Source organism: Synchiropus splendidus, chromosome 6 (genome assembly GCF_027744825.2).
Source record: "Synchiropus splendidus isolate RoL2022-P1 chromosome 6, RoL_Sspl_1.0, whole genome shotgun sequence".
NCBI classification, from domain to species: Eukaryota; Metazoa; Chordata; class Actinopteri; order Syngnathiformes; family Callionymidae; genus Synchiropus; species Synchiropus splendidus.
In genome coordinates, this window is record NC_071339.1 from 23154423 (window position 1) to 23182080 (window position 27658).

At 41.6% G+C, this 27658-nt stretch overlaps 1 protein-coding gene across 2 annotated transcripts in view; it reads right to left on the reverse strand.

The window, feature by feature from the left end:
- Positions 1-27658, reverse strand: part of LOC128761202 (plexin-A2-like) — a 119680-nt gene that overhangs the window by 81030 nt on the left and 10992 nt on the right. For both annotated transcript variants that reach the window (XM_053869259.1, XM_053869260.1), the window contains exons 2-3: positions 10676-11998; positions 7562-7744 (exon numbers count right to left, since the gene is read on the reverse strand). In XM_053869259.1, coding sequence (XP_053725234.1) covers positions 7562-7744; positions 10676-11896 — 1404 coding nt within the window. In that variant the 5' untranslated portion in view covers positions 11897-11998. The remainder of the gene's footprint in view (positions 1-7561; positions 7745-10675; positions 11999-27658) is intronic.

Below are 27658 nucleotides of genomic sequence, written 5' to 3' on the forward strand. Positions count from 1 at the left end.
GCCCGGAGCTTAACAATTCAACCGATTGCTGGAAAAGCAGGAATTGGCAGCTGCTGAGATAATATACCAGTCAATTCTTTGGGCCCTGTTATCACTGTGTCCTCTGTGTTACAGTGTAGTTACTGGAACTGAAGCTTGGATGAGCTGACTTAGACTTAAGTCTAGTTTCCGTGTTAACATGTAATGTCCTCTTTATATCACCTTTGCGTCATTCTTGGCTGCATATACTCTTTTTTACTTTTTGTTCCTCTGACTAAAAAGCCATTACATTTTCACAGTCTTAACAGCTTCATTTCTTCTCACTACCCTACTTCACCACATGATAATCCCAAACTCAACATGGTTTATTCTCTCAATATAAATAGTGTTATGAAGGGTTCTATTTTTTCGTTGAGTAATTTGGTATATAATTTTGAGGATAAATTGTTTCGGTGATTGCGTCAGATAGAGGTGGATCTGGATTAAATAATCAACATCCAACTAGTTTCACTGCAGTTTTACACCCCAGGACAAACCTGACAGCTCAGAGCAGCTCTGTCTTTGTTAGCGGGGCTGTGGCTAAGTGAGATTAGCATCAGCTACATGCATTCAACAACAAGTCTTGGTCTTTGGTCTATATTTGCCTCTAGCTCTGGAATGAAGATAAGCTTGCCACAAATATTAAACTTGTTTTGGATTGGCGACTCTGTTGAGCATGTTTTTGAACTCATCTGTGATACCTTATGGAGATGTAACCAAGGCGGACTGCGCTGCAACTATAGAATTATAACAGAGAAACTGACACAGCAGTTTCACAGTGGTTTGAAGCCCTAAATGTTGCAGTTTTTTTCCTTTATTGATCCAACTTGGCCCAATATTCCTCGCATTAATTGTCAGTTTTTTCATGATTATACTGAAATTTCTTAATGGTGCTTCAATAAGCAGTGAATGAAAAAATAATCCGTTAAATGAGAGTGAAATAGAGAGATTTGACATCACATTTAGTTGTCTTTGTTGACTAAAGATCAGAGCCACCACTTTCGAGCTGCATGCACAAAGGCACCTGGGGATTTGGGACATCGAATCAATATCATCGCTAAGCAGCCCAAGACGCACTTTATTGCTTTAGAAGAATCTAAATTAAAAGTCAGAAATGGACAGGAAAGCCACATTCAGCACCTAAATTCTTCGACCACAAGTTCTCCTGCTGGCCCTCATGACATCACCCTCCATCCTCCAATGTGTCACAGGCACAACATCTTGACTCATAATTTCTCTTGCAGTATATCTGAGCAGCCTGGGCTTCCCTGCTGTTCACTGTCGCACACCCCGTGAAGAATGTTACTCGGCTCAACAGAAACATTTCCTCTGGAAGTCAATTCCACTCAACACCTGCTATGTGTTGACGCTGCCAGGGGGTATGAGCGACCATGGTTCCAGTCTGCCTTCTATTTGCTTTGTTTTTTTTCATACGCTGGCATTGAAGCAGGAGCCAGCTAATCCATCCACCACCGTGAATAACAAAAACGTTCTCAGCAGAGATTTAGCCAGTCATTAAAACCAAGTTGACGAATCTGGTGCTGATCTGGTTTGAGCCTGTGATAAAGGAAAGTAATTGTAAATTCCTCACTTCTGAAACGATAGAGCTGTGTAGTTGAAGCAATTAGTGTTTTCATTCTTACTTTTGCTGTTGTGTTTTGTTCTTCATGGTGCATATTCTTGACATTCATTTTCAAGGTTTACGTTTTCTCGTTCTGTATCGCATGTTTTTCAGGAGAGATTTGACTGATTAGCTGATGGCTTTATGTTTCTTCAGTGTTAAACTCAGAATCTGTTCTATATAGGAGGAATATATATATATATATATATATATATATATATATATATATATATATATATATATATATATATATATATATATATATATATATATATATTCCTCCTTTCTTATTGGTATTCATGTCTCAACCTTTGGATGCTGCAGGTTTTCATTCACATGCTGTCTTTAAAGTTTGTGTTTCCAGCTAAAACTGTTGATTCTTGTGTTTTGTATTTTGGCTGGAGGTGCGCTTTTGCTGTTTTGTTTTCTGTGTATGCTAATGAATGTGTTGTCATTTCTCGCACAGCTTCGATTTAATTCTATCACTTTGCTTTGTTGTGTCGGTTGTTTCCTCCGTTTCTTTTTCTTTTTGTTGGGAACACAGAAAACAGCACTTTCACTTCAGCATGTTTTGCTTAGCCACTAGGTTGAGCTCCGATGGTCATGATGGTCTGACATTGCTTGCTTTTCTTGTAACTTCCCCCAGTTCTATACGAAGCTGCATCCATCATCGCCTTCCACCTTAAAGTTCAAACGTGTTCAATCAGCGTCAAAGACAACGACTTCTACCTGGATTCACCTCATTAGCGGGGCGTCGTGCAGCCTGTAAAAAACCCTTTTGTGTTTGCCGGGGAGCCACCGGCAGGCTCGCATTACACAAATCTTCCTAGGTAGGCGAAGATGGAAATGTCCTGTTTTATTTGAAACAAGAGTAACCTAATCAAGGGACGACGGTGACGGACACGTCCATATGCTGGGTGTAACCTGGACTTTAAGATGGTGTGACCTTTAACCCTGGCGACACCCTTTCAGTGGCGGCTGTGACCTTTGTAATGGCCCTCCTGCCACGATGATCTGCTGATGGCATTTATTGTCATGGACCATTTCCAGCAGGCCTGTCCATTTGCTCGGTGATGGAATAGGATTGGAGCGGCGACCCCGTGCTCTTTGGGGGGCTCCTGGGAGTCTGAATCGTGGTGGTACATTTTGTCAGTGTAATGAGAAACTTTGGCCTCTAGACATTCAGCACTTAAAGCAGAAATGATGGATTTTCACTCTTCTGCGCCTTGCTGGTCACTTCCTGAAAGTACACGCTTTCTCCTCATATGAAGGAATGTATGACCTTTTCTTCTGTAAAGAAATTCTGGTTCATGTTTTTCTGAAGCTGTTTACCTTTCCTCAGTAATGTGTTCATTATTTTGCATTACAGCACACAGTGCCATTTCCCTTTCCAGTCTATTGCCTGCCTGTACTCTTTACGGTGTTGTTGATGTGATAAAAGACCTTACATATGGTATATATTTGCTGCCTATTTTGAACAGATATCTTCCAGACTCTTGCTTGTTCTACAATTAATCCACTGTAATGGAGTTAATTAGGACACAATTGTTATTGGCTTTTAATTTTTTATGTTGCTTGAACCACCTCAGTTTGCAACTACACTTTCGGTACAATACATTCATTTTGGCAAAAAAAAGCGTGATATGCCCCTACAAACAGAGAGTGTCAAACAAAGCATGTTCAACTAAATTATGTTGGGGGACTGAGATTTTATCAGTCCAAGTCACAGGCTGAGTGACAGTCTCCATTTTAGTTACTAACAGCTAGTATCAGTTCAAAGCTTTTCAGTGGTTAATTGATTGAAATAAAACGAAGGTGTGCATTTGTGTTTGGTAATTGGTGGCTTTATCTTGATCTCTGCAGTGTGTTTGTTGGGAAGATTGTGTAGAGAGATGCGCTGACATTTCTGCGTGTGCTCCCGCTCTCCCTAACTTGGCAATGTAATCATGCTGTATTGCGTTTTGAGCTGCTTAAGTTGAGGCCAAAGATCAGACGGGAGAAGGAGGAATGAATTCGTGCTTCAGCGCCGTCCAGATTCACTTTGCCAACCTGAGTTAAATTGAATGTATTGAAGAGTCGCCATGCTTCATCTGTCTGTTACTTCACTCAAGTGTTTTGTGTCTTGGAAAGCACTGTTGAAACACAGGGGTAGATCGGAAGAGCCATCGTTTCAATTCTTTTTTTGAGCTATTGTGGGCACTACATTAGGGTTTGGTCTAACAAATCTGATTTATTTGAGTCAGTCAAGCTTTTCAATGCTATGGAAGAAAGTCAGAGCCGTTCCAATTGAACTTTCTGGTTGGAGGTCATGCAGCGGCCAGCGCTGTTCAGCAGTATATATCTGCTGCACCTCTCCCTCCTCTCCCATATTGTCACCCAGCCTTTGTCCCCGATGGATGGCCAAATGAAAGAGCTGCACTGATGCTATCTGAGCACAGAGTGTGTCACTGCGTGTGTGCGTTATTGTTGTTATTGTGGGTGTCGCTGTGTGTCAGACAGATTGCTCCTCATAAGACTGAAGCCCCCAGGCTAATGTCACAACAGTCTTCTCACACATTTCCTCAGTCAGCTGGCCCCTATATGTCTGCTTGGTATAAGCAGTGCCTGCGGTGAGAGCAAGTCAGCTCTGTTTGATCAAAAGAAAAAACTCTTCTATATGAATATTCTCACGATCCATCTTTTCTGTATCTGAGAGGTGATGGACAATCAGGCAAATCAGCTTCATGAACGACTCTGAGAAGGTCGCCTCATGACTGCGGGCTCGATGTTAGACACAATTACTGTTGCCGCGGAGTTAATAGAGTGCAAAATGATTTTTTTTGTTCTCGCCATGAACATCTAACTGTTTCATGCATGGCCTCCGCGAATGTTGGCTCCAGTATGGTGTTTTTACGACAACTATGTGCACCCAAATTGGCAGTACGAAGATCCAGAGGATAAGAATCCACCCTAAACCTTTAATATTCTTTGATTTTACGACTATATATATTTATATATGGGGTCGCAAAAAAAAAGTAACATGTAACAATCGCGTGTCACATCTCAAACTGAATTCTCTTCTGGATTCACTTCTGGATTCTCAGAAGCTTTAGTCTGTCTCATGCCAGAACATACAAAGCATTTGTTTAATCTAACATAATTTCCAGTACTTCCTGGACTGCCTACCTATTTTATAAACAAACAATACAACATATATACACCAAAGATGTCACAGTTCCAGACAAGTTATTTTCCCTGCTTGAGCACGTCGTCCTGTCCAAAACATTGCGTGCGGGAACCGGAGAGCCGCGCCAGTGTGAAACAATTCATTATCAATGCATTTTAATCCATTGCAGGATCCACTTAGATTCTACAAGGTTAGCGCGTCCGGCTAACCATGACAAAGCAGTACACTGCTAATATCAAAGAAAGTGCTTTGTGTATTTATAAAAAGCATTATTCAGGCTTCATGCCATCACCACCATGACTAACCAACTGTCTCCAGGGAGCTCTCATAATAAAAATAATAAAATAATAATAAAATCATCCCAACAAACAATGCTGTTTGTTGGGATGATTTTATTTTAGTTAAGGAAAATAAGGAAATTTGACTTGTCGACTTTTCTTTTGACTTACAAGAAATCTAGGGACTGCTTTGCGATGTGTACAGTGCCGCTCCACATCCAGGCCTTAAATGAGTTGCACACGCGCATTGTTATTATAAAATCTTGCTGATGGTGTCATAGCGACATCTAGGACAGCCTATAACAACGGCAACACTACACCATCATAAAATCACAATCAACCAGAAACACAATCAAAATGAAATCAGGACCCATGTGTCGCAATTTGGGATTCTGCAAGTCAAATTGCAAGAAGGGTAGTATCTGACTTTCACTGACTTTTATCACATCATTTTTTAGAACTGAATACATAGCGACTAGTGTTGCTGGCTCGCTGCTCCACTCCACTTGGTTAGCATTTTGATTGTAAAGTAACTAAACCTAAATTTGCTAAATAGAAATAAAAAGAATGATAATGATAATAATAATAATAGTTTCCTTCCAAAAGAGAAAGGCTAATGCTAAAAGGAAATGAGTATGGTGATTTGCTGCTTGAAGAACCGGACCGTTTTAATTTTGTGTTGGCTTCCTGCATGCCACCCATATATAAGCCTAAAAGCCTCTGGTATTTCTCTTTAGCTGGTCAATGCTAGCAATGGCTTGGTGTGATTGCTGCGGGAGATGCCAATGCAAATGTGTGCAGTCGGTCGCTGCTGAATGAATGTGAATGGCTCAGGATGTTCTTGGGCGTAAAGGTTAAACCTCTCCCAAATATGGCTGAGGAGTTCTGTGTGATGCCCAACAGAGACACAACGTAACTGACAGTTGTTTCCAAAGCGCCCATTACTCTGCCTTACTGGAGACATTTTGGTTACTTGAATAGGCCCATGAGATAAAGATTGAAAATAATCCACCGTTAAAAGTCTTGTTACATTCCCTGCCATGTAAAAATGCAGCTCTTTCAAGTCCTTGGAGAGGCTGTTCAAAGTCACTGAAGTGGACTTTCAGGCACTTTGTGACGCAAAAAAATCCATTAAGACATTCTAGAATAAGAGGTACTTCAGCTGCATAATTTCCTGTTACTTCCATCCAGCAGCCGTTTTGAAGAAACCGACGCTCGCTGGAGTTTTGGTACTTATGGACGGACATTTGCATCTTTTTATCTCCGTCTGAGAGCTGCAGTCAAGGTTAAAGCTGAGAGACGTAGCACTGCATAATTACTGTTCACCTATTCAGCGGAATAATGTCTCTCCCGAACGATGACATTAAAAATCACAAGTCGAGCTAATTAAAGAGGATTACCGCTTTAATTGGTGTCAGTGGATTAGAGATGATTGTTATATAAATGTACTGTGCTGATGATATGGAACATTCATTTGTGGTGAATGTCAAATCTCCTTTTCTTCATTTATCATTGACATGTAATGAAACAAAAAAAAAAAAGCCCAACTGCAGGGCTACAGCCTTCACTATCTGTAGTTACTGGATTGAGCAGGATGCGGGAGCAGATTCCAGCGTGAGGTTTCAGTTGCATGAATAATATTGTGCCTTTACAATACTGAGTGTGGAAGAATGGGGCTCAGGGAAGAGGCAGTTTTGCCATTTGTTTAAATTGACAAATACCAACAGCTACATTTTAGACACAGAGCATATTATGATTTATTCCTTTTTGTCTATCTGGATCTATCTGGACAATGTTGTGTGCATTAAACCTATATGCATTTTGAATAGTTGTATTCATAGTCTAGTGCGGCAGCCTCAACAAGAATGTATGTGCTTTCATGTTTTGCTTTCCTCTGAGGACTCTGGTTTCCTCTCACAGTTGAAAAACATGCAAAGGTTAATTGATGATTAAATTGTTGTTAGGTGTGAGTGGCAATGGGTCAATATTTGGGCCGGGGGATTAAAACAAAAATCGATTGACATTTATCCATGCTTTATTTATCAATTTATTTATTTATGTTTGCTGGGACAACATTTTCCCCCAAGACCAGTAATACAAAACACCATAACGCTTTTTTAGCTTTAAGGCGTTTCCATTATTTTGCCCAACCCCAGTATGATTTTTAGTGTTTTGATGGGCAGCAATGACATGATGTCAAATCGGTGTAACCATCACGCATATAGTATTTCTAGAAGTGTATGGTTCAAACATATATATATATATATATATATACATATATATATATATATATATATATATATATATATATATATATATATATTTCAATGTCTTTATCAAGACATTTATGTATACAGTAGCACACAGCTGCTTTTTTGTTTTGCATTTCATGTTACAACATTTTTTTCTCTTTATTGCTAAGGACCATGATGTGACATCATCTATAAACCTAAGAGCACAGAGTGTTTGTTTTCGTACCTTTTTGAGTCGTCCATTCCTAGTTCCCAGGAAAACCACGCAGTGTCCGTTATAGATGTAGGAAGTGATGGAGGTCAGGCGCTCTCTACTCTCCGTGAACACGGTGTGACCCGACACCAGCTGCGAGCCGCCGAGAGGCTGGTTAATGTCCAACCCACAGAAGTGATCGTCGATGGGAACAGGCTTCAGTGGAGAGGGCGAGAGGAGGCAATTAAACGTGTTAGTTTTCTGGCCAGAGAAGAGGCAAACTCGCTGTGGGGGTTGGGAGGATGCAAATAGTTACTTCAGGTGAAATAATTGAACAGGAAAACATCATTTCTGATGAGACACTGTGGATATGTTCTTGATCTCTTTTCCGTCGTACTGTTCTGATCTGACAGCCGAATCACAGCAGATGTCATGGTGTGATTAAGTTCAAAGCAAGCGTGCTAAACACTCATGTTACATCCACCAACATGCTCATCCTAATCATGTGCCGCTTGAGATCCGCCTTATTTCTTTGTAGGGCACATCTTTTCTTCTCCTCCACCAAATATTTATTATGCACACATTGTGCTTTTGCGGTCTCTCGATAAACAACATGCGCATTCAAGAATACAATGAGCAGACTATGAAAATATTCCTGTTTCTAAAATAATTAAAGACCACTTTTCAGGTTGGCACCTTCATACAAAAGTGGTCACACGCTAGCTGGCTTCATTGTCCTATCACACTTTTGGAGAGCGATGCTGCAAGAGGTGTGGATAAACACAACACATTATTATGTACTTTGAGTTGAAATTGTGAGTGTTTCTTCACTTCTTTAGTTGGGTTTTTTTTTTCAATTGGTACATTTATTATTTTTCAGCTTTTCAGCCAGGGAGTTGCATATAAAAGTCATTGTGCTATGGGTGGCTTTTATTCATTTTTATTTATTCATTTATTTTTGGTGTGTGTTTCCATCTAAAGACGCAATAAAGGTAAATTCATCAAACCATTTCTCCACATTTTTAAAAGCAAGTCAGTTGGAGGTTTATTTTATAGCAACTATTATATATTTATATTATTGTAAAAATCTTCATCTACATTGACTATTCACTTTGTCATAAGGGTCCAAACAACAAATCAAATCAAATCTATGAAAGTCATTTTGTTGCCTTTCATGTAGTCGCACCAATTAATAGCGTGTGTTTTCTTCCGCTGGCAAGGCTTAGAGCTGTACTCCACTCAATTCAAGGACTCATTTAGATGTGTGGGACTCAAATCCATGACTCATTCAATCTCAAGTTTGGCAAGACAAGCCATAAAAACTGCCTCCAATCATGAGACTTTGTCGATTCCGAAGGGTTTGTTGGTGAATTCCTGAGTGTTCCTGGCAGAATCCAAATTTGTGGCACAACATATTTGTGAGTGCTTCAGACCAGATTTCACATTTTTCATCGTCCCCTCTGTCAAAGTAGTAGAACAGCCTCCTCAACTTGGCGGTGGCATCACAGAGGGTGTACTCATCACCAGTGACTACAACTTTGTCACGCCAAGTGCAAGCAGACTTCACCCGCAGCCTCTTCATACTGAACTCTCCGCTGCCTCCTGTTATGCTAAGCTACCGAGCTCACACACTAGCAACTCACATTTTCTTGTACACATCTAAATGTTGCCGTTAGCTCTCTCTTGTAACACGTTGTAACTTTGCCTCATTTGTTTCTGACCCTGATACCAAAATAGTAAGCAGCCTGGACTGAAAAAGTCCCCCCTTTCATCCTCCACCACCATGATTGCAGTCTAAATAGCTAGGAGAGCTGTGCCCAAAACAGCGCTCGGGTTTTCTGGACCCAGGAGGACTGGCGCGGATTAATTCCACAATGCTAATCAGAGAAGTTTTGTCTGAAGCTTTGATTCCATTCAGGGGGTTTGGGCACTGGCTGCCGCCGCCTTCCTCTCATCCTCTCTCCTCTGCTCATCTCCAGCCCTCTCTCTTGTCGCTGTCAGCAGTATTTAAACCTTCAGAGACCTGTTCTTGATCTGAAGAAAGGGGTCTCTCTTGTAAACGTCCAAGCCCGTGTCTCGTTAAAGCTGTAATTCTTCGTAACCAGCGGCTTTCACTGGAGCCCATCGTGAAAACAATGGGATTCATCAAACACGTGACGGCTCCGTCTATTGACTCCGAAACGCCATCAAGCAAACAAGGCCTAATGAGAGTAACGTGATAAAAGCCTCACAGGGCGGATGCTGATAGATAGCGGGAAGATTATTAATATTTTGCTGTCAACAGCTTCATATCTTAAATGGACGTCTGATCAGCTCAGTGGCTCACTCATTTGACCGGATGTGTTGCTCTGATGTGTTTGCTAGTTGTTAGATATGCTGCTTTTTAAAATCACATATACGTGCACATTCACAAGTAAAGTTCTTCAACATATAGCTGGAGTTCAAGCTCGCCCTATATTGAAGGCAGCTGTCACTAATGGCAAGAAACTAAAAGTCAGTAGATCATCACAGTGATTACATTTCTTCCTGAGGGCGACCGTAAATGTGTATACGAAATGTCATCGCAATCCATCACCCGAGTGTTCAGACATTTTCTGTACAAGTGGTGAAAGGCAGTGGGAGTGGAAGCAGTATAGGAAAATGAAAATCATGGAGGAGAAAGTCTTTATTATTGAGGGGGCGAACCGAGGAAGGTGTAATTGGTAAAAAAAAAAAAAAAGATATAAAATTATAATATAAAAAGAAAAAGAACAAGCTTTGAGACGCTGCAGGTGAGGCTCCACTTCATCCGATTTAAATAGAAATTTAGATTAATTCATGGCACTGTTTACGCCTTTTTTTCTATTTATTTTATATATTTATTTATTTAATACATATATGAATTAATAAATGCATTTTGGTGTTAAATGTAACTTACTTCAATGCTGTTTTTGGACATATTATTACTTTGACAGTACGTTTTGTGTTCATCTTTTGAAAATGTCTTTCAGACTCACTAAAGTAATGATTTAATTATTATATGGGCTTTTTCTACGTTATAAAATAGTTAATTTCAATTTTTATTTTATTTTATTTTATTCCTCCTAACATTTGGACCTGCTCAAGCAGAACACATTTCAGCGCATGCAAGTGTGACAGTCGACCTACCGCCTTGGTGCACTGCACGTCCTTGCCCAGCAGCCAGTGCAGTTCCAGATTTCCTTCACCCTGGTAGCATGACTGCAGTCGTTCCTTGATGCGCATGTTGATGTCGTGGATGGTGAAGACGCACACGGCGGTGTGGTCCGGTGGGTCGTGGTACTGCTTCTGGCCCTTGGAGAAGACGCCGAAGAGCACGTCCTCCTGCGCACTGATGTTGAGTGCATTGGCCAGAACCCTCCCGGCCTTCGACAGGTACGCCGTCTGCAGCAGCCGGTACTCCTCGCCTTTGTGAACGCACCCCACAGGAAGTGACACGTAGGAGTGAAACTTTTTATCACCTTTGCAAAGGCGAATGATGCGTGAGGTGTAGAACAGGTCGCCCGGTGAGCTCCCGGCTGGCATCCCATTCTCGGGTGTCTCAGGCTGCACCGTCATGAAGTAGACAAAGCTGCCACTCGCAAATCCGTAAACGTAGTAAATGTCAAAATGAGGAACCAGAGCAAGCGTGTCGGATGGGATTTTGATGAGCGATGACACAAAGTCGGTGTGGAGCTCGTAGTCCAGCATCGCTGAGGACTCAGGATCACGTGGAAGTTTCCGACTGGATATGGTCGGAAAGTAGTCCTGTTTGCCTCCAACTGCAGTTCCGATGTACAGCGTAGCGTCCTGACCCTGTGACGGCACCACCACCCCATACATGGTCCCTGTCTGGTTATCGCTGGACAGGTAGTGCTCTTTCTTATGAGTGGGCTCCACCAGAATGAATAAGTCGTCCAGTCTCATCAGCTTGCAGACGCCCTGGTAGAGACTGCCACACGCCAGGAGCCGGTTGTGAGAGTAGTCAATCAACAAAAGTTTGTTTACGTTGTCGGTTGACGCTAGCGGTTCGGAGCATGGCTGCACGATGAGCGGAGGGTAGCAGGCTTTATTGTCATACTCTGGCCCCGTGTCATGTGACACAAGGAGCGTGAGGTTCGCAGAGAGCTTGTAGATCCGGTTGATGGCTCCGACATACAGAGCACCAGTGGACTGGTGCACTGTCAGGTGGTTCAATGACCAATCGCGTCGCTCCGAGTGAAAGCTGTTGAGAATCTGTCCAGCACTCTTTTGATTGAACCAGATCAGAGTCAATAGCAGAAGAGCCGCAGGCCATGACGAGACCTTTGGAGGACTGTGACCTTTCGTGAGGCCGCAGTAAGTCCATCCTTTATCCGAACACATTCCCATCCCCACCAGGCAGAAATACTCTCTGAGGGATTGTGTGTCTGCAAGGAGCGGCCAAATAACAAGCTTGTTGTCACGTCCGTCTTAAGTCATCTTCCTATCAGTCTGAAACAGAGAAGAGAGATTTGTTTTGAAATAAAATCCAGTCAGAAGGCACTGATACACTTTTACCAAGCTTTATTTTCTTCATCGACTTCCCTGCGGTTCTGCTTCACCCTCAACGGCAGTTCACTCAACTGAACCCTTAGTGATGTGTTCTTTCTCTCTCAGTATGACACTGTTCAATACTGTTTATCCCCGTCTCTGATGCGTCACAAAAATGAGACAATTAAACATTCATATCTTTAGCTTCTTCTGGCTAAAGCTGGCGTCAACAAAGCAGCAACATATTATTGTAGCTTTTCTTCCTTCAGCTCGCGACTTAAGTGATCCAAATGTACTAATTATGTGTCCATATTTTGGACTCCCTGTTTTCCTTGTCCCCTCCATCTTGTTCGTTTAAACGCTCGAATCCAGGAGGAATTAATCACTCTCCACCGCAGCTGACATTCCTAAATTAATCAGGCTTTTTCTTTTTTTTTCTCTGGGAGATGGCAGGGAGTCATTAGAGATTCTGAGGCAGCCGGCTTCTACCCTCACACTTGGCTTTTTAATTTCATTAGCATATTTTATGTAGAAATTTCCACGGGACAAACATTGTCTCCTAAATGAAAGATGGATTCGTCAGAAGCCTGACAAAGACTCGCGGCGGGCCTCTCTTTCTTATTAATATAGGTGGTGTAGGATACGTGTTTATGTATGAGCTGAAGCTAACAGAGAAGCTAACTGGGAACACTTATTTGCAGACAAACAAGGAATGTTCTGTGCTGTGCATTTTTATGTCAAAAATTCTTTTTCAAGCATAAATGCTGTATAATGGCTAGTGCTGTAGTCCAGCCCAAGGACACTGAGACCAAACTAAATACAGGAAATCCCTGTTTCTTTTGCAGTTTGAAATAAATGTCTGCGACTACATGACCATCTCTTATGTCCCACTATTCTCTGTTCAGTTTGGTCTTGGACTCACCTGCCTCATTGGTCTTGGACTTCATTTCTGTCTTGACTACAATGATAAAGGATATCTGTTACTAGTCACTCTCCTATGTGATGGTGATCATTGTTTGTACTCATGAGAGTCTGAGGCTGAAACAAGGACTAAAGATGAAGGGAGAATCAAACATTAAAACAAGAACAAAAGCAGAACTTTCTGCTTTTGTTATTTCTCCAGCTGCAAGCTTCTAAACTTCTGACTTCTGTTAAGAAATCATCAAAGCCCCTTTTAGTGAAGTCGCTCCACATTTCCTAAACTCTGTCTTGCCAAGATACAAACGATTTTAGCTCAAGGGCACACAGGAGTATTTTTGGCCCCGTCAAGTGTAAACGGAGCGTAGAATTCCTGCTGTAAATAAAGGTTAAATGAAGACAGCCGTGTCAGATCCTAAAGTGGACGCGCTTCCTTGGCCAGCGAGCAGGACACCAGGCTGAGTTGATCCAGAGCCAGAGACGGAGCGGACGGACTGACACTGAGCCGACTGGGCCCGGTCCAGATCCACTCCAGCGTCTCTGTTCCATCTGTCCCCACCACGCTCGCTCCACAGAGGAGCAGTCGTTGAAATGTCTCAACCTGCTCGGCTTGGTCTGGCAGGGGCAGCGTCGAGTTGGCTGCTGAAGACTTGATTTCTATCACCTTTGTGTGCTGTTGCTTTGTACAGCAGTGATCATTCATGAAACAAACAGCGCTTGGAGTTAGGTTTCACACAAACTGCGCTCTGACACGTTAGGCAACACGTTCTCACTCCTAAGGCGCAACATGTTGACAATGGAATGTGTTGCTTTAGGACTCGTGTTTTGGTTAGTGTTTGTCCATCTGTTAGTGAAATTATTTGGTGGTGTTCTGAAGTTCCATCTGGATTTAAGAAGCAATCACTGTTCACTTATCTGGTTTCTAACCGCTGCCTAGCAAGAAAACAAACTGAAAACGTAATAAAACACAGCACTGTGATGTTAATTCGACACTGTTTTAGAGCTGCTAGCTAAGCTTGGTAGCGCCTTTCAGAACTTGGCAGTAATGTCTTGTGACAAGACTTTGGCGCTGTCTATTGTTGGATTGCAATTTGTGCACTTATTATTTTGCCTTCAGTCAATGCAATTCATGAATCAAGAAAGTTGCCTTATGCTTTCTTGCCATGCTCAACAAAGTTGTGAGGAAATTCCCTCCTTGGTGGAGGTACGCAATGTCATGGCTTTTCTTGTTCATTGACTATTTCTGCTATAGTAATCAATACCTGTAACTCAGGTGTTTAGAGTTACAGTATTACGCAAACTTTTATGTAGTAGAGCGAGCAGATGCAGCAGCCTTGAACGTCATCATTATTTATAATTGAAGCTCACATTTCAAGTGAAACGCAGAATCATGGCGCCGACTTAAGATGAACCAAAGCATTCAGCCAGTGAGGTGTAACAAACAGGAGGCAGATGACACGATGAATGATGATCCCAAGGCATCCAACGCAGACTGTTTGAAAGGGAAAATTGTTTTTCCTCTAACAACCCAGATCATTGACTTCAAAGACAGCGTAGTCTGCCATGGTGTCAGTTGCAAGTGTGGTGGTTCGTGGGATCACAGGACAAGAATGAAGGAGCAAACATTACGATTTTTTTCAGTCTACGAAACTAAGTGAACACATTAGTCTATCCTTTGAATCAATTTGTTGTCTTTCTGGGGCTAAACTGCATTTTATTTCTCTGTTCCTCATGACACAAAACAATATAATCCACAGGAAGCAAAAATATGAACAACCACTGAGCAGCTTTCCTTCTACATCACCCATTCGCTTCTTGAATATTATGGGATTAATTGTTGACATTGATAATCTCTTGTTGGCAAGGCAGCCTGTTAAACCCTGGAGCAAAACTCTGCAATCTGAATTGCAATTGTATTCAAAGTCAATCACACATTTCAAGCTCCACTGGGCCACATGAAATCACATGGCGGCCTTGAGCACCGCATATGTCATTTTGGCTCCAACAACAAGGTTTCATTAGTTCTCTGACTGTTGGTAACAAAAGCAATGAAATGTAGTTCTGGGAGAACATATTTGGGATGTACTCAAGTGGGTTCATTTGTTGTGTGTTGCTGCCACATTTAAAAATTTATAGTGTAAGAAGCTGAGCCACAAGGCAATGATCACATCCTGACAACAGCACAGGCACAGACTAGGATGTGCCCTACCTTTGTCCATGGTCACCCAGTGGGCCCATCCAGTTCAGTATAGTCATAATTATACTGACATAAAAACAATGCCGTCAATGCCACATTGACTGCATCTAGGAAGGAAAGGGAGTGAGTCTTATTTACAAAGAGGGAACAAATCAAATAGAATTCCTCTGTGCCTGTTAATTAAGAGATAATTATGGTAGCAACATGCCGACATTCATGTTCCTCTCTTCTGTCGTCATCTTATTTAAAATCCAGCAATTAGGAAGTGATAAGATTCCTGTCTTTGTCGCCTGTTTGTTTTCAAATACACCATTTTTAAAACTCTGAATGAAGTTGACAGATACATCCTCTTTGTATTCCTGCCACTGTGAAGTGACGCTTTTGTTCTGGAGAAGTATTTTGTCCACTAAATTGAAATATCACTGAAATCTGCTTGGTGAGCAGATGAGTCCTTTTTGCTTGTGGCCTTTTTATTTGATCGCTGGAAGGTCTTTTTTTGTTTTAACACAAGCAAGCAGTGGCCTCTGAGTAACCTGTTCTGGTCATAAACCTTTTACAGCCTTCATGTGCTTTAATTAAGCCAAATTTGCTGCAGATATCTGACGTGTCTCATGTGAAAACCTTTACTGAATGTTATTGAAGGTGTGCTGCTGTTGTGTGAACAGGGTGTGCAGTCTAAACTGTTCCCTCCTGAGTTATTGGCATGCTGCGGGAATGAACATGAAGCCTTGATTAATAACAATCTCTCATTTATAACCGCATCCTTGTATAAATATCGCATGCCAGAACGTATAATGCCTGTATGAGTCAGAATAAATCTCAATGGAGTCCTTCTGGCAACTCCATCTGTTAACATAAAGGCTGTTTGCTTATCGCTGCAGTAAAGTTGCGCTTGGTAATTTAACAACAACTCACTTCAACTTTAAGTTATCTGGACACTAACCCTGGATTCATCGATCAACTTTTTGCACAGATTTGGTTGGTACTTGGACAGATATTGAAACTTGGCTCAGACAAAACGTTTCCGCGAAACAGAATGGATTGGAGTTACTCAGATGTCTGACCAGGTCAGACTGCCTCAACAGTAACACTGATGATGAGTCTATATAAAAAGCCAAGTGACTCCCACCACATCATATGAGAATTGCTACACAGCAATTACGATGTTCTGGTAAAAGGTTACATGTCTGTGACAAGTTTTTTTATTTGACAGCATCTCCTTATTTATTTATTTTTTGTGTGTGCTCGTAGCGTGTGTCAAAACTTGGGCTGCGCCAATCGAACGGCCAGCCAATTTATCGGTGCCGATATGTGCATTTATGACATCATCATGATGCAATGTATATGTATTCGTGATGTGAAATGTTATTACAAAATTTTACAACACAGCAGGCATTTCTCAGGAAAATCACACAACCTGCTGTGATGCTGCAGCCCCGTCTGCAGACCTGCAGCTGCAGACATGAGCGATGGCGATTGCAACAATTCACGGTCAACGGAAATGAATTCAGTTTGTAATGCGCGCACCAACAGACTTAGATGCAGCATTAAAACAAGACACTCGGTCTCAAATCACTGCGCCAAATTTGAGCTTGATCAAGGGGCTAATGAACAAAAGCTAAGCTTGCCGGCGTGAACCCCAGGCGAAACTAATGCTAATGCACTTTATTGTTTTGGCTGAGCAGCCAAGTTCTGTTGTTGAAGACCGGAGGTGCGCCATCAGCAGCTAATGGTGCACCTGGAACCCAGATACTCATTCCCTAGAATGTAGTCGATAAAAAGAGGTGTGATCTGTCAGGTTATAAGGCAACATTTGAAATTTACATTGTGGGTTTGATCTGTTCACTGTTCACTAAAAAGGGAATAAAGGTGGTTTATTTTATGTTAAACACTTGGCCTATTGTATTGTTGTATTTATCTGCTTCCAAAGCTGCAATGTTGTCCCTCCAGTGCTCAGTATTATTGTTTTTAGTAGGTTTGTGAAAAAAATGACATTTTTGTGTGTGATTCCGTTGAGTCTGTAAATCTGTATAGGCTTGTTACAATGTTTTTAATGTTTTGTATTTAGATTTGTTGCTTTTATTTCTTTGTAATCATCACTTCCTTGTTGTCTGTGGTGTCGGTGTAAGGCGATCATCTCTCATCTGATCTTGAGCCTATGTCGCCAGCTCTGCGGATGTTATGCTGCATCTTTAAGGGTAGAATGTGATTCAGAGCCTACAAATAGTGCTTTATTTGGAAAATTTACCAGATGTACTTTACTACAGTACGACTGATTTCCGGCTTGAAAGATCCTCTTGAGAGGCAAATAAGAGAGAAGAATATGTTAGCAGCACCGTGCACCACCACGTTTGGTGTGATTACTCTGACTGACCTGCATTCATTTTTTTATCCAGCAAAAGTGACGCCTATCTGCAATGGGTTTTGCCTGAGTCCCAGGTCGGTCCATCCTTTACCACTAATTCCTGGGATGCCAGGGTTGAGGGTTGAGACTTGCCCCACTTTTGTACAACCAGGAGCACCCTGGATATCGCCCATCTTGGTACTCCGTCCGAAACACATTTTTTCAAAATGACACAATGTCTAAGGTGACCTTTTCTGTTCTTATTTCTCATTGTGATGCTTCCTAGTCATTCATGTTGGATGATAAAAGTCAGATTAGACAGTGAATTGCAGTGAGGAGTTCATCAGGCATGTGGTCCCGGTCACAGCTTAGCAAAATAGTTGAGGAATGTGTATTTGGAAAGTTTGATGAAAATGCTTCAGTGGTTGCAAGGAAAAAAAAGATCACAAATGTATCACAGAGGGAACATTCTTGTAAGGCGTCTTGGTCAAGGCTGTTTCCGTGTTTGTTTTTAATAGCTTGCAGTCTTTGATAGTGGACTGAGTCGGATGTATTCTCTCCAGACATGTAGCTGTCGACAACACATGGCTACATCCACTGCTGAGATGCTCAGTGGTTTTCACGGGAAAGGCGTTTGTTATAGTTTATCTATCAGTGTGGGATACACAGAGTAAGTGTTTTGGTTTAACCTGTAGACATATCAGCACATACGATCGGGGGTGTCACACTAAGTCATCCCCCCATTCACCCATCTCGACTGTTCTTGGACTGGTCCATTTGGATTTACAAATATTCTAATTTCCAGTCCTCCAGGTCACCTGACCTCAGCCTCAGTACTGTAGATGTATCACAGTTGTAATGCGTGAGACGTTTTATGCGGGTGGGAGCGTTCTCTGGTCTCTAAGATCCATTGAGGGAAACATACATGGAAGGAAGCTGCAATATGATGCCTGCCGCGGTCTCGTCACGTTGTGGAGTCATTTTTTACATGTAGTCACTCAGCTACAAATGCGTGAGACACGGCAAGTGTGGCGTGAGTATGTGTGAGGCGTCAATTTCTTGAGTCTCACACCAAAGTCAGCAGCCCTGTCACAAGGCTGTGGAAGTGTTTGTCTGGCTGACTAGCGTGGACACAAACACAACACAATCACTTACTGTCCAGAACAATGAACAAAACGGGCAATAGTGCAGTCCACATGTCAAGTGAACCAAAGACAAAGAACCACGGTTTTAGGCTTGGTTTAGACCAGGGGTTCTTAAGCTGGGGCCCATTCAAGGAATAGAACTGATTCATTACTCTTGATTTCATTTGAGATCATTAACCATATTTAATCTACTCACACGTAAACAAACCAAAAACTTGTGAAATGACCTGAAACCTTGTGATCATCCCAAAGATAGTTATTTGTCATCGAAAAGTCCAACAAGTCATAATCGTCAAATTCTGAATAAAATAAATATAATAAAAGCATGTCTCAGAAAAAGAAGATTTAAACTCCAAAGAAGATATAAGTAAATGAAAGTATTGCCACAATATGGTCTTGTTTATTTTCAAAACTGTTTCAAAAGGTGCTTAAATGCAGCAAATGCAAAGAACAATGTTTACTGTTAGGGGCAGCGGCATCACTTTCTTTATCATTTTTTCGTTTCAAGAACTTCTCCATAGATGGTAACTATCAGAGATTTGCAGCTGTCAAGTTAATTCAGTGGCACACAACTGCCACCATACGTGGCTAATGTATTACATTGGGCGTCCCACAGCCCTCACGGCCCAAAGGTGTAAAACAAAAAAACTTTAAGCGGCCCTATAGGAGGCGCTCACGGCCCAACCGTGGGTCCCAGACCTATGGTTAAGAATCACTGGTTTAGACCACTGATCTCAATACATTGCATCCCTTGCTTGACACTAGTGAGTGCTTTTCAAGCTACACAAATTGGGTCTCACACTCCACAGGTATGCTTTTGAGCCAACATAAGTATTTCACACTCTTGCTGGCCACTTTCAATGACTCGGCAGATTTGGCCCCGGGCCATTAACCTTTACACACTCATTAATTTGATGAATAAATTATGAGACATTATTTTGATAGCTCCAAACCAAAGTGACAAATGAACTTTAATCCTGCAGTGAATTTCAAGAAAAGCCATCGTTTGGGAAAAAAATAATAACTCTGTGACAGATATTTATGAAATGCCACATTACCGTGAAGCTTTGGTTCATTTCATTCAAAAGACGCCCCAATGACCAGATGGAGACCTTTATTGGAATTTGCATTGTAATCCTGTTGGGACCTCATTCCTTTTCATTCCGGAAGTTTAATTAATTCATGACTTTGGAGATGCCAAGGCAAATAGCAGCGCAGATGATGTTTGAGGAAACAGGTGTGGATGCGGAGTGACCTTAAACATCAGACCGGCAGCGACACTCAGAGGTTAAGTCAGTACCGAGAGTCTTCGAGTCAAACCCTCAGAGAAATCAACAAATAGAAGAAGAGCGAGGGATTCGGAAGCAGCGAGCGGCATTCTCATCGTTTCATCCATTTGGGCTGTGCCGGCTTTGGTCACGTTTAAGCATGCAGTCATGCTGCTCAGTGTTTACCCTGGATTATAGAGACAGCTCTTCGCCCCGCGTCGTCCTCCCCGCTGAATACTCCGCCTCGGCACTCAGACACGCTCCAGCCCAGACGTGACTCATTCACACGCTCACACACGCACTAACGTGGTGCGCTCAGGCCTCTAGGGATGCAGCTCTCAGCAGGCACCAATCACAGAGCAGCGGAGGGCAAAGCCAGCCCCTTACACTCCACAAACATGACCCCGTGACCTGGATCCAGATCAGTGGAACCAAATCCATCGTGGGTCTTCACTTTCTATTGAGGTGAAATGCTGTCATTGCTGCTGGAGCGCCCCGTAGGGCACACATTTCATGGGACTTTTTTTTTTTTTTTTTCACTTTTATGACCCATCTGTCATCAACACGGGCAAAAATCTTCTTTGTCTCAGCGCACATGCTCGTTTTTATTTCCACTGATCTCATCCCCAGAGACTTGCTGACAAAGAACAAAAATAAAATGAACAAAAATGTTGCCTCTTTTCAAAAACGTTATTTTATTTTTGATAGTCGCCCAGTGATTAAAGATTTAGTCAGTAATTTTGCCTCATGGTTTTGAATTACACAGGACACTGTTTGTCCAAGGTGAGATGCATTGACATCACTTATAAGTGAATGCCATGAAGGTTTTACCTTCACTTAAATTCGAGGCGCAGACACCCCACTAACATACATAGTTGGGCTGCACCTAATGATTATTTTCGTTGTCGACTAATCTATTCATTATTTTTTTTATTAGACGACTAATCGCGATTACCTTCGTTTAGACCTCTTTTGAATTTGTGTTTAACCTAAAGTTGCTTAAATCATCTCACTGCGATACTCCAACACCATACATTATTCAACAAGTATATTAAAATAATGACACACATTCCAAGAACATGTATTAGCCCTGTGAAGCATGAAACAGTTGACAGAGAGCTCCAGTTCTTTAAAACTGAGGTCTTTATTGCTCCTTGAGAAGAATTTAAAATCACCACTATACACATATGTATCCCATATAAAATATCTGATCAGGAGGAGAGAGACCGAGGACACTTCACTACATCACTGTAAAAAAAAAAAATCTCTCCAATAGCGCAGATGTGACGTGTGGGACATCATTCAAAACGAATCAATCTCCTCTTACAAGTTAGCTTCGCGCTAACTTGTATGACATCAACTAATCGTTGCAGCCCTAATACATAGAATTTTGTTGCATTTACACTGTGACTTTTCGACTAATGGTTACCATACTTTCTGTGCCCAGGGACAATGGAAATCAACACAATTTGATTTCATCTTCCGAGAAAGGGACACTCCGTCAGTGTGGGGCCCAGGCTCATGAGAAGTTTTGCGTCTCAATGAGAAAGCTCCTTAAATGTAAAGTTATTTTGCCAGGGTCAATTACATTTCATCTCACGTAATTGTCCGCATGAATTTAACAAACATTAATTTGTCTTGCAAAATAGTCAAATTAGATTATGCATGATGTATTCAAAAATGTGTGTGAACCCAAAAATGATCAACTTCACTTTCCGTAAGTCAGTTTAGATCCATTAGATTAGATCTATTAGTGAAAGAGAGACGTTTTTACAAAAGCTCTTTCAAAACATCAGCATAAACACAGAAAAATCTAGGTTAACTGAAAATACTGGTTGGATTTGAGATGATCAGTTTCACTTATCCCAAATGCATCTAAATAAAGTGCACAAAACACCACCTACAGTTCCCGCTGTCAAATGCTGACATTTAGAAATACCATAAATAAAAGAGCAACAAACTTTGAGGTGTAGCTGGCAGGCTTGGCTGCAGATTTGACGTAAATAAAATATTTACATGAAAGTGAAATATTTATATCTGTTTTTTTTTTGTATGTAGCATAAGTGGATGGTAAGATACAAGATACAAAAAATAAAAGTACAAGGGAATAGTAGGAAGTAGAAAGCAACCTGGGTGTCAAAATACTCAACAAAGACCATAGAATTGAACCCAACAAGAAAGATCCAAAAAGATGGGTTGGAAATGAATGGAAATCAAAGTGGTGGTGTTTCCTAGAACATTATTGACTACTGTACGAATGCTACTGAATCACTAAAAGTACCCCTTTATATCTTCGTCATTATCCTGCTGTGTGTCTATGAATTGCTATTTCCATTATGTTCTTCTGTTCTAAGTGATCATAGATGATTTCTGTTCCTTTATTCAATTGTTTTCATTCCTATTTATTATTTGCTTCAAATGACTTCCTCTTAATGTGCTTCTGTGGACTCCCACTGAGAGATTTATTGTTTGTAATTGCTGTCTGTTTTCATGTGCGGTGCAAAACAGAAGCTCTTGTACTAATGGAAATGTAAAATAAAATGATTAGCTGTTGTGATAAACTACTTAATTAGGTCTTTTCTGTGGCAGAGTTGTACGCCGTGGTAATTCAGTGGATGCCTCCACGTTCAGTGGAAGCCCGCACTTTATAATGCTGTGCTGCTGGTGATAGTGGAAGAGAACGCGCAGCAGTGATAGCTGGGATTATAGATTTGTGTTGGATCAGAACCTCAGACTGGACTCTGATCTTTCTAAAGGTCATTGGATTCATGTGAGCTCTGACGCTTAGTCAACAATAGGCGTCCCTACGGACATCTGAGGTGATGAAAAACATTTGCTGTTGTTAAACCTCGTTTTTTTTGTGCCCTAGATTCGTTTGGATGCACAAAACCGTATTTGGCCCTGGGGGGCTGGGAGGCATGTCGGAGGTAAAATAGACCCGACCGTCCTAATGATCCGCCAAGCGGACACGTGCACTCTTGTTTTGTGTTGGTCGATTGTTTAAAAAGGACGGTTGGAGGTGTTGTGCTAATGAGGCTTGACTGCTGCTAGCCTTGTTGCTTGGACCTAAAGTATACACATAGAGTTTGTTAACCCACGCGGCCTGATGTGGTAGTTTTGTTGTAAATCCACATGGACAAGTCATGGGGGAGGGCGCACGTTGTACACATTACACATGAATGAGCTGGGAAGGCGCCAGCCGCAACAGAACTTGACTTCCAAATGAATAAATGAAGGCAATTAGTAGATCTGTTTACAATGTTACAGAGACAGAAGTGGGTCAAACATGGAAGTCGGAAGACCAGAACCAGGGTTGTCACTGGTACCTACAATGATGAGTCGGGGAATTAGGACAGGGGAATGTCCTCTTTAAGAAGCACGACTTTTAAATGAATGTCATATTGAATCAGACGTGGGGAGTGGGGGGCAGGGGGGTGGATCTTTCTGATCAGTGTGGTGCGTTTTATGTACAGATGCCCACGGCTAGAGGAGACCCTCACAGAAGACGTGATATTCAGCATGAACGCTCACACTTGATATTCCCCCACTGGACAGACTTTCTTTGATGGAACATTCTCTGGCCTGTGGTCACGTTTGATCGCTACAACAATGTAAATTAAACTTCCTGGAGACATTTTTTTTCTATCAAAGAAGAGTATTTTAATTAAGTTGAAACAGTATGCTTTTTATGTTCCTGGTCCAATGTGTTTTCAAATGGCAACCGGTGGGCCACAAGCAATCCAGGAGAAACCCTTTATCGGCCCAGACATGAAAGAAAGAATTTAAAAACAGGAGATGACGACAACAAGTGTGAACAAGTTGTTTGGAAGGACACATAATATGATGGTGAAACATGGAACCTTCGAGCCATGTAAACCAGCCGCTTAATGTTTGATTAGCAACATGAATACAAAATGTAAATAAATCAAGTTGTAATCATTCACCATGATGGTTGTTTCTTCATTGTTCATTGCTTAAAAACACTATGTCCTTCATGTGTCCAGTGAGGGCATGGTATTATTGATCTTTTATTATCAATAGTTCTTCATGTTGTGTCTGTATATTGTTGAATTTGGAAGCAGTGTTGCAGCAGATATTGACTTTTTACCACTGAAATGTGTAGGAACTGTTTGTTGTTGCGGAATCTGAATTTTTGGATTTAACATGGAGCATATTGCAAATTATAGATGTAGTTTGCGAGTTGAATAATGAATGAATAGCCCAGAAAACTGAATTGTTATTGACTTAGTCTGGCTTAGATTGAACCTTTGAAATTAAAATTTCTCTTAGACTACGCTTCGTGGATAAATTGCAGGTCAAGCCTGCATGTGACAGTTAAGCTTGACAACGTTCAGATCGGACAAACACAAGCCATGAAACAAAGACAGTCAAATAACATTATTTACAATAAAAAAAGGCAGGATGTGAGTATAACTAAATGCTGTGTTGGTCTTCGGGTCTTTGTAGAAACATGACATTAGCCATTTTTTGATTCTCAATTATGCTGATCTACAGCTATGTAGATTCGTCTTGAACCGTCTTCACTCAGGTTCTGTCAGGTTTATGGCATCAGTTCTCTCAAGAAGATTGGAGGATATGGTTTGTTGGGTTAAAGAAATGGCATTACAGGGCCGCAAGCTGTTTTGCTAATAAATATGCAACTCACACACATACACCAATCTAAAGTGGGTGTTGTGTGAATATTTTACAATGATATTAAAGCTGAAAACCAACGGTGCCTCTCATTATTTTAGGAACTCGCTCTGACGCGTTGACTCTGTGCCTCTTTAGTTGTACTAGTTGAACAATTGGTACGACTGCTGCGTGTCACTTTCGCCAACTAGCTGTTAGGAAAGCATTCTATTGGTAGTTCAATGAGTTACCGTTGAACTGGAAGGACTCCACAGCTCCACCCCTCCTCACAGAGGCAACACAACTCTGCTCAACACAGTTGACGACTGCATAGAGCTATGAGTCGGCTATTTTCAGCATAAGAACATGGTCAGTACACTGAAAAATCTGATTTGTGGGTTATGTTGAAAGTTATTTTCATAAAATATAGTCTGCACATCGTTCACTAAGCCTTCACAGTATTCCAATCTAAATAAAGACTCACATCAGGCATTTATTGATTTGACTGGTTCATGTAAACCTAGTTTCTCCTAGTTAGAGAGTAGAGCATCATTAAAATGTCCGATTGCCTTTCCAGCCTTTTGTTAAAGTGTTGTATAAAAATGTTGTGCATTTAAACCCCCCTCCGGCCAGAAACCTGAAAGCTTGACTTAATTCAACCAGCAAGCCAAACAGTGAGATTTACGGCAGTTCAGACAGGAGTGACAAAAATGCCGTGCACAGCTAAATCTTCCCGTGGCAGCGTTGCCCTTCATTTAGCTGCTGCTTTTAACTGCAATTTCACAAACGCCATTGTATCTGCATATATAATGCATGGAGGCCGGGATAATGGCGTGTATCGCTGCCGTCTGTGTTTTGGTGATGTGTTTGAATTGCTCCCCTACGTCACATTCGCCTGTGCCCAGGTCCCTCGCAGCATCCTGCTCTTATTAAGAGGAAAGCGTGTGGCAGTGACACCGAGGTATTTTACTGTTCCCGGCAGACATCCAGAGCTACCCCACCATCAAGATTAGTGGCCGGCAGGAGAGCCTGAAAGCCTTAGATACCTCTGCTGCTGAATAAACGGAACAACGCACATGGAAGGGGGCTGCAGTGTTCTGTTCAAATGCAATCAGGTCTGGAAATAAAGTCACTCCACCGACATTTTAATTAACTGTGTCCATTTTTTAAGTGGCAAGAAACTGGTGGCACAGGTTTAGCTCAAATACAAAACAACAAAAAGTTGCTGATCTTTCACTTTTGCTTTGTTTATCATTTTTAATTTAGCTTAGCTTTGCCTGCTCCAGTTGGCTCTTAATTCAGTTGTCTAGGCCATGATGTGAACTTTATATAGTCATACTATTTAATCTCAACCATTTATTGTAGCAAACGACGTCGCTTTAAAGGAGCCTATATTTATTGTAAAGCAACCTTATTCCCAATTTTACTTTTCAGCAGCAACTACGTTCTTTACCGTCTACATTAGTGTTACAATTGCACAACAAAATATACTATGTCACACATAGGTCCCTCACATGGATGGTTAGTGGTTGGAAGAGTATTTTAATGTCAAGGTAGTGGATACATGCTCGCTCTCAGCTGAAATGGACAGAAGATGAACAACTGTTATTGGACATTGCCTCTGTCCAATGTTTTGTGTTTCATTTAACACAATGTTCTTCTCCAAAATAGCCCTTTTACTGGCTGTTTTTAAGCCACAGTAGCCGACCAACACGGCCTCCCTTTGATGACTTTGGGAGGGGTTTATTCATGAGCTAGCATGCTTCACCTTTGTATTTCCCCTCCCTCCTCACCGTCTCTTCTCATGGAAAAAAATTATTGTTGCTGCTCCTCGCTGGTTAGCAGTGACCAGAGCAGCTTCTCTCACTGTGTTGCATAGATGATGAGCGTAGAAAGGAAAGTCAAAGTGACCTCCAGCGCTGTGATGAAAACCCATACAGACCGACTGCAATCCAGGGTCTTCTATTATTCAGTGACCGCAGAAGAAGACAGAGCAGGCAGCCTTTTCTTCGGCAGCCACACAGCGTGAGTGTGTGAGACTCTGCATCAGCCGCTCCTCATCTCTAATGTCGCTTAAGTGCAAGAAGACGAAACAAAGGGGCGAACAGAGAACTCCCTCCGAGCGGTCCCAGTGATCTTCGGACTGTTCGGCCCGACCCAATGAAAGAGCACAGTCAGGGAAGAATGCAGAGGAGTCTCAAATAGTTGTTTATTCAAAAGAGTCTCTGGCACGCCTGCCAGACGAAACAATATCTTTCACTGTGGCTTTAAAATGATTCTCCGCAAGCTGCTTCTTAACATTTGCTTAACTAGTGGGATGAAACCAGTCAGTGACCAGAGAGGAGGGAGAGCCAAAGTGAGAAACGGTTGCTTACATTGGACATGGTCTGTTTTTGTTTTGTTTAATCATTTTTCAGTTACCGGCCCATTCTGTTCTAATAACCGGGTGTTGAATTGCAGAGACCTTTGTTGGCCAAGTTTTCAACAGTTTTACTGAGGCACAAAGAATTCAATGAGGGATTTCATGAATCACTCCGTCTCAACCTCAGTCAAGTCAGTCGAGCTGGCAAGTCACCAGCATTCACAGACTCCCTGCAAAACGTATGTTGAGTTTGTCATAGATGTCATCAGCGCACTGACATCGGTGTCCACTAGAGTGTATCCTGACATGTTCCCTGTGGAGAGCCACTGTCTGCCCCCTTGTGGACTTCGATGTCAACCCGTATACTAACTAAATAACTGAAGGGAGATACATTGCTACCACAGAATGTACTGTGACTGGTGTGAGGGTCAGTAAAAAACAAACAAACAAGGAACGAATAAAACCAAGCCTTATCAGATGGGAACATTATTTCCTGATTTCATATACATGTAAATAAATTATTGTAGCATGAACTTCCAGCCATCTACAAATATTTCTTCATGATCATTCATTATAGCTTCACTCTTCATGAGGGCCACATTAATACAGGCATCAGAATGCATGTGGCCCCCGGGCTACGCTTTGCCAGTTTGACCTTCCGACTTTGAGACTCAAAACCAAGGCTGCACCAGGGTTCGCTAAATGAGTCAAAAACTATGCATGTGTTAATTGTCACACACTCAACAGAAACTGAT